We start from the raw sequence: 8,121 nt of genomic DNA, 5'->3' as shown, positions 1-8,121 counted from the left end.
TCCTTCCTTTTCCTTGGCGATTGCTGTAGCAAACAAAACATAACTGATGATATCCCAGGCCATTAAGGGAAGAGATTAAATGTGGTAAGTTGTTTATTTTTTTTTCCTCCAGCAATCACTACATAATGAGAGGAAAAATTAATTTTCAAAACAAAATATATTAGGGATAATTTAATGAAGGAAAGGAAAACAACAAAAAAGCACAGAGAGTACTTGTTCAGAGTCTGGAAGCAAGACACATTCAAAAAAGTTTAAGTGTCACCTCAAGTAAAGCACTGCCAGTAATAACAGGATTACCAACACTGACAGGAAATTATGAGATTGATGGAAAGAAACTTGAGGGTTTACTTCAATTCAGTTGTACAGTCAATAAGTATACAGCTATAAGATCAATAAGCACACAGATGTTAGGCTTAGTGAGATTATCACAGTGGAAAGATAATAATAATAAAAAAATGTTCACTAACATTGTACACCCACAGTAAACTCCACAAGGAGCAACCTCTAGAGAGAGAGCCTTCCTCAGGGGCAGTCAGCCCTTAAATGGGGTCTAGGAGAGGTGCAGCCAGGCTGCACCCCTTTCAGGTAGCACAGGTGAATTGCCTTCACCTGTGCTCCCACAGCTGACTCATTGCTTGCCTCAGGTGGTTAATCAGAGGTTCAGGCTATGATCAACAGTTCCCATACATCAGTTTAAGAAAAATAATCAAAGAGTTTTGGATGCAGTTTGCCTTTTTATTTATTTATTTATTTATTTATTTATTTATTTATTTATTTATTTTTAAATATCAGCTTCAATAATAAAAGATTTTTATTTTATATTGCCTCCCTCTACAAATCTTGTCTTTCCTGAAATTCCATACTCCAGCTAGTTTTGCTGCTAAGGCAGAACGTTACACTCCCTTTGCTAGTGTTCTCACCTTGCTCCAGTTACTACTTTAATCCTGCCCTGAGCTGACTTAACTCTGTAACTTGACAGAAAATCAGGATTTTTTTTATTATTATTATTAAAGAAAAAGGTTAGTTGTTGAGTTGAATCTGTTTACTGTACAGTCAGATTACTACCACAGGTAGACCACGAGACAGAATATGTAACCTAAAGCTAGAGGGGTGTGGGAAATCCAAGAGGAATGGGACTTCCTGGTTTCTGAAGCATCTGCAGAGCATCATCTCATCCTTACATCCTTAGACCACAACTACAATAGAAGTAGTGATCTAATAAACTTGACAAGAGTACATTATAGTTCCAAAAAAATAAAAAATAACAGAAAAATAAAAAAACCACTTGAAATATGTTAAGGGACTCCTGTGGGAGATTTGTTTTGGATTAAAAGCTTTTCTAAGTTACTGTGAAAACAATGGTTTCTCAAATCTTTAGCACGGAATGGAACTGCAGTATTTGCACTAAGGAAAAAAGAGGGTAAAAGCACAAGCTTGCAAGAACAATCTTTTGCTTAAAATCTTCAAGCCTTTCTAAAACAGGTGAGGAACTTCAGATTCACTGAAGAAGTAATGTAACTAAGAGAAGAAAGAATAAAAATCAACAGAAAACACAGCAAGGTTTTAACAGTACCATTTTAAAAAGAAATATCATTATAAACAGTAAGAGCTTTGCAACTACAATCCACAGTTACAGATCTTAGTAGGGGTGATCTCAGTGGAGTACTAAGAACAGAGCAGATAGTTGAGAAAATCAAGGGCAAGTAACATGCTAATTTATAAATTAAAAAGAATGGAAACATTCTTAATTAATATGAAAAGTAGTGGTGAGAACCTGTCTACATGCTGATCTTCACATGTGATGACCTTGTTTTGATAGAGTGTATCCCGTTTTAAAACTTCTGGTGCCAGACCAAAAGTGATGGGGTTGTAAGATACGAAGTACTGATCCAATAGAATTTCACTGCAGTCTGAATTTGTTTAAAACAATGGCATGAGCTGAAGAATTAAGTTTATACTGCTGAGTTAACAGATATCTATTTTCTTATAGTTGGCACAATAGCAACATAAGAGCATGAATATTGTCAATTTTGTATTTTGTGCCCTGACCTAATTTAATTCAACTGTAATTTTGGCATGGCATTTCAATTCAGATCAGGTTGGTCCTTCTGAATGACTCAGTGACTAATGATAGTGCTCAGGAAGCCATAGCCTGTGTATTCTGGTCAACAACTTCACTAAGTGGGACAGGCTCCATTTTGATTTGTGAGAGGCCAGACAAATGAGAAAACACAAAGATAGACAAAGTGCATGGTAGCTACAGAGTATCTACAACATGCCCAGGTAATTTTGATGCTGTTACTGTAGCCTTGTTCCACCTGCCGCATCCACAATTCCAATTCCTTGCCCATATCTTTTATTAGGCTGCATTTAAAACTAGGCTGCAACCAGAGGTGTTCCACGTTAATCAAGGAAAATGTACATTAAAGATTTTGTTAGCATCATTTTAGAAGCTGTTATTGACAATACAGAGTATTGTATTTCTATGTCACAGTGGGTATTTTGAAGGATGGTATTTGCCAGCACTCTGCTGTAAGGCTGTGGCTTTTTGAATTCATGGTTAGTGACCAACAGCTTTTGATGGGCTCTGGAAAGTCTCCATTCAACTTTTTTAATTAGGCACAGACAGATTTTATAACTTAATTGCAGGTTAGATAACAGTTATTCTGTTAGCCTCAGACATAGCGGCGGCAATGTACTGAGAGTTTTGTCTTCTATTGGCACAAAGGTGTTTGGGCCACGCTGTCCAGGCTGCAGAGAAAAGCAAAAACATGACTTAAGTACCCCCAGAAAAGCATTCCTGAATGTGCAATTAGAAAACACACAAGGTTTTTTGGGTGTTTTTTTTTTTCTTTTTCTTTTTCTTTTCTTTCTTTTTTTTTTTTTTTTGTTTAACACTTGAGTCTGATGTTACTGAAATGACTTTTCCCATCCTTTGGCTCTCGGGGAACTGGGAGTAACAGTGTTACCTCATTTTTACAGGGATAATATGAGGATAATGTCTAACTTTGCAAGATGCCTGACTTTATGGCACTGAAGGCTGTGCAGTATCCAGGCACCAGGTTTCCTTTCTCCAGGAAGCACGATGGCAAGCAGAACTCCTGGAAGACCATGGATTCAGAGTGTGTGACAAGGTGTGTGGCAGGAAGACAAACTGCACTACTCTACAATTGGACCACGAAGCACCAGCGTCTCCCAGAGAGATGGGGACCCAAAGGCGAACAGAAATGGAGCCGTCGCCCGGGCAGCAAAACACACCTCGCCGACAGAGGCACCGCAGGGCAGCCCGAGGTTCACCAGGCCGCAGGCCGCACCCCTCACCCCTCTCCTCCGGAGAGCGGCACCTCTCCGCCGCGCCCCCTCAGCCGGCGACGCGCAGGCGCAGTGAGGACCGCCACGGCGGCGGCGCTTGCGCGGCGGGGCCGAGGTCCGGCGGGCGCATAAGCGCGGGGTTCTCGCACCGGCGGAAGGCGGCGCTGCTGTCGCCGCGCAGGGTCCTCCCGGCCCCAACACAAAGACGAGGGCGGGTGCGGCGGTGACGGTGGCGGCTCCGGCCAGCCACCCCCCGGCACCACATGGCGGCAGAGCTGCGGCCGCGCCTAGCGCCGCCCCCGCGAAGCTAAGTGAGGGCCCGCGAGCCGCGCTCTCTCCTCGCTCCTCTCCCATCCGGCACCTCCAGGAGGAGCGGGGCCCGGCCCCGAGCGCCATGCTGCCCCCGCTCCGCCGCGCTCCCTGCCGCCCGCTTCGCCCCCGTGCCCGGCGCCCCGCGCGCCTCCTGGCCGCGCTCCTTCTCGTGGCGGCGCTGAGGGGCGGCGGCACCGCGCTGCCCCCGGGCTGTAAGTACGACGGGCGCCCCAAAAGCTCCGGCAAAGCGGCGGCTGGCGGCCCGCTGGAGGTGAAGGTGGTGTGCAGCAACCTCGAGCTCGCTCACGTCCTGCCTCCCGAGGCTCTGCCCAACCGGACGGTCACGCTGTGAGTACGGTCCCGGGGGTGGTGATTTTGTTGGGAAAGAAGTCCGTGAAGCGCTGTGCGGGTGGGGGCTGCGCAGGGTGGTCCCGCCCCGCCGTGCATCGTCCCCGTGCTCCCAGCTCCGTTCTAACTTCGGGTTACGTTCAGGCGCGCTGTTTGTACGTGGACTCGATCCGAGCTCAGCCATTTGAATAACAAGTTTCCAGCAGGATGTGCAGCTTAATCCAAACTAAGTGATGCGTTACTCTTCACGGGAAGGGTTTGCAAGTTGTTTTTTCTTTTCTTCCTGAGACGCTATCCGAAGCTATGCAGTAACACTGAATTTCATCAGCGATGGCCCAAAAGCCTGTAATTTTTTTTTTAGGGAGCCTGTGTTTCTGTGGGAGGACTCGAGTGTGATTGAGTAGTGTGCAAGAAAGTTGATGAAAAGTGACGGTAGCATAGGGTCTGGCTTAATATGCTTACTTATTTTGCTGGAATGAATGTCTCAAGGAATGGGACATCCACCACATCTCTGGTCAGCCTGTTACACTGCCTCGTCACCCTTATTGTAAACAACATTTTCTTTATACCCAATCTAAATCTTTCCTCTTTTCATTTGAAACTATTTCCCTTTGTGCTATCATCACAGACCTTACTAAAGAGTCTGTACCCTTCTTTCTTGAAGGTTCCCTTTAGATACTGAAAAGCTGCTGTCAGGTCACTTCAGAGTAGTCTCCAGGCTGAACAGCCTCAGCTCTCCCAGCCTTCGTTGTAGGAGAGGTGTTCCATCCCTTGGATCATTTTTGTAGCCTTCCTCTGGACATGCTCTAACAGATCCATATCTCTAAACTTATGTACTTTTGTCCTGAGAACAACAGTTTGACTGTTGCCTTTGTGAACTTTGACAGCACTTAAACCTGGTGGAAGGGCTTCTTTGAGAAGTTAGAGTGAGATGTGTACCCTAGTCATAAGGGCCAGTCAGTGGGAAAGGGGAAGACCAAAAAAAAGGGGCCTAAGTAGTTTCCCTCAGCTTGTCAATGTGCAAAGGATTGGAACATTTTTAAATGACCTGTGAGAAGTGACCAGAATTATTCCTGTGTGAAGTTTCTGAAGTAGAAAGGAAAGCAAAAAGTGAAAGGTAACAGCTCTTTGATCAACAAATTAATTTCGGTCTTTGTTAGCTGTAAGTGTTATGCAGCTGATTAGCTGTTAAAAAATACAGTATTATCCACAAAAAAAAAAAAGATAAAAGTATGTATTAGTCTGGATGATATGCTGAAGTTGACAGTGGGGGTCTTTTGATTCAGAAAGCTTGGAGTCACAGCTGTGATTACTGTGAAAGACAAGCAAATATCAAATATAGCATCCTTGCTGTGAATGGACCTTTGTTCATAATTGCAGTGACAGAATAATTTGGAAGAATTCATTTCGTTTTGATTCTTCATACTCCTTCGTTATCTAGAGCATATCTTCATACATTAATTATTTGCTTTCATTTCTAACCAGCCTTTGAAGTGCATGACTATTTCTGAAACAGATTTTCCCTTCAGTACTCCTAACTTTTTAAATGACTTAACTGGAAAACACATTGTTTCTTGCTGTTTTCTCTAGTAAGTATCATAACAGTGTTGATAGAATCAATGTGAATGCACGCTTTGAAATTTTACTTAAATGTTACTTAAAAGATTATTAAACTGATGCTTCTGGTTTTTCTAAGTAAGTGGACACAGTGGTTGTTGTGTTTCAGAATCTTTCAGGTTTCTTCATTTCAGAGGTGTAACTTTCCATATCTCTGAGATCATTGTACTGAGTCAGTGTTAACCTGGTTAGAAAACATTGGTGATTTATGAGTTGGGTTGCCTTGTGCCATTATGTGCAATTTCACTAACATGTTGTTTAATAGTGGCTGAGTTAATTGTTATCTAATCTTTTTCCAAAATTACTTTTTTTTTTTTCTTTTTTTCCTCCAAGCTGATACTGCAGTGGTTGGTGGGTAGTGGAAAGTTTTCTGATTAGAGTCAAACTGCCCTGAATTATCTTGAATCTTGATTCTTGTGGGATTCTTCTATTAAGATAAGTCCTACTTCTATTATAGCTTTTTGGATTAGCGGATCACTGCTGAGATAAGTAGCTGAAAATAGATCACTGTTGTGTAAATCAGCTATGTTTTAATTCAGTTAATTTTCTTTTATGTTCTTATTTTGCACAAAGCAATTTTAAATATGAGGACATTTGTGTAGTTTTATATAAACGGTGTCTTGTTTTTCGGAGAGTGAGCTGGGAAGGACTGCAGTGTTTATTCTTGAGAATCTTGATTCCATCCTCATCACTGTTCAAACTCCTGCGCTTTCAGTAGATGAACTGCTGCACATTTAGCATTTACACCTCTGTATTTTTCCTTCTGACATATTTTTGAGGATCAAGCTGTCTAAAAAGCGAGGAAAAGAAAATCAAAGGAAATGAGGATAAACAAGTTTGCATCCCAGTTCTTGCACATTGTTGTAGTTGGTGGTTAATAATGGCTTTGGTAGGTTTGGCAAGGTCACAACTTAGGAAATGGCTGGCTTTTGTTTGCCACAAAACCTTTCATTGCCCTTGTAATTTAGGTCACTACTGGTTACAATTACTTAGAATCTGCAGTTACAATTCAGAAAAAAGTAAACCCCTAACTATTTCAATTAATAAAGGTTAAAGTAAGGTTGCTTTGTGGTTGAAGAAGAAAATACTGAAATAAGTGCTTTAAAGTATGGAGAGATGTGTACAGGACAATAAGTAATGTTTAGGATTTAGGACTGCAAATTGAGATTCCTTTAGAATTTAATTAGAATTAGCTAGTGCTTTGCTAAGCAGTTACTCACATTCACCTTGAAATTTGACCTTTAGTTATGGCCAAGGAAGGGACTTGTAGCCTTATATAATAAAAAGTGATTGGGATGCAAATGAAGGGTGTACCTACATGAACATCCCACATTGCTTTGACCTTTGTAGTTTAACCGGCCAGATGAGATGCTTTTGGTGTGAAGATAATATAACTGGGTGAATGTAACTTCATTCTTTGTCTACTGTATTTCAGTAGATACTGAAGTCATTGCCGTGATTCACGTTTAAGGAGCAGGAGCATGCTATACCTCGTGCTGTAGAAGTTTGAGATAAGATAACCATTGCTGTTGTTTCTTTGATGCAAGCTCGACTGATGATTTCACAACTTTTTCTGTTGAACAGTGCTGTCCCACTGAAGACAAGCCAATGAAGTTAAAATCCTTGTTGAGAATTTTAGTCACTGATTTACATAAAAATTATCCTATAGGAATGTAAATGAATGGAGGAAATGCATGTATAGTCAGTGAAGAACAATGTTTTTGAAACAGGCGCTTTACTGACCTGCAAACAGCTTTGCTTAGCCACATGCTCTGAAAGGAACATATGAATATCAGTGTTTGCACTTGCGAGTTAGCATTTACAAGCCATTACAGTAGACTGGATTTGTGTTCAGAACTGTTCAAAGATACATTTAACTGGATTCCTATTGAGAAACATGTAAAAATGTCACATTTTTTTGCCCACTTTCCAAATATAAGAATATCAAACTACTTCTATTAAGCAACTCAAGGGCGTATTTATTTGGCCTTCCAAGGACCTTCAAAGCTTTTCCTTTTTTTTTTTTTTTTTTAACTTGAATTCCTAAACTCCCAGCTTTTCATAGCAAAAGATCACTCACATCACAAGGAATCACTCCTATCACAGCATGTGATTGCACTGTAATTACAGTAACTGTGTGTAGTTACATGAATAGTTTTTTCCTACTTGCAATAAATGGATCTTCAGGTTTTTAAAAATAAAGCATATTGTTATTATACAGTGACTTATATTTATGGCTATTACTATTCTTCCTTTTTTAATGCATCATCTGTTGCTTTGCTAAACTATGTTGATTAATTTCTTTTCCTTTGTAGAGCCTTTATTATGTGTTAGAGAAAGTGTCCTTTACAAAAAAAATTTGTCAAACAGGAAAAACTGGCATAGTAAATGTATTCAGTGGAAGTTTCCCTCTTCTTTCTTTTAAAGTACATTTCCATTATTAACTTGAATGGTACTCTTGACAGCTAATCCCTTTTTTGTTAATGTAGTCTATCTGAGACTGTTGTAAGTGCTCTGTACTAATAACTTCAA

The 8,121-nt window shown here is 41.0% G+C and overlaps 1 protein-coding gene across 1 annotated transcript in view; it reads left to right on the top strand.

The window, feature by feature from the left end:
- Window positions 1-3,562: 3,562 nt before the first annotated feature.
- The window catches only part of ADGRA3 (adhesion G protein-coupled receptor A3), a 55,348-nt gene continuing 50,789 nt past the window's right edge, over window positions 3,563-8,121 (top strand). The window contains exon 1 of the mRNA XM_052682035.1: window positions 3,563-3,972. Coding sequence (XP_052537995.1) covers window positions 3,707-3,972 — 266 coding nt within the window. The 5' untranslated portion in view covers window positions 3,563-3,706. The remainder of the gene's footprint in view (window positions 3,973-8,121) is intronic.

Source organism: Tympanuchus pallidicinctus, unplaced genomic scaffold, assembly GCF_026119805.1.
Source record: "Tympanuchus pallidicinctus isolate F22 unplaced genomic scaffold, pur_lepc_1.0 scaffold2, whole genome shotgun sequence".
Lineage (NCBI taxonomy): Eukaryota > Metazoa > Chordata > Aves > Galliformes > Phasianidae > Tympanuchus > Tympanuchus pallidicinctus.
Note: the sequence above shows the minus strand (reverse complement) of the source record. Positions and strands in the feature narration are given on the sequence as shown.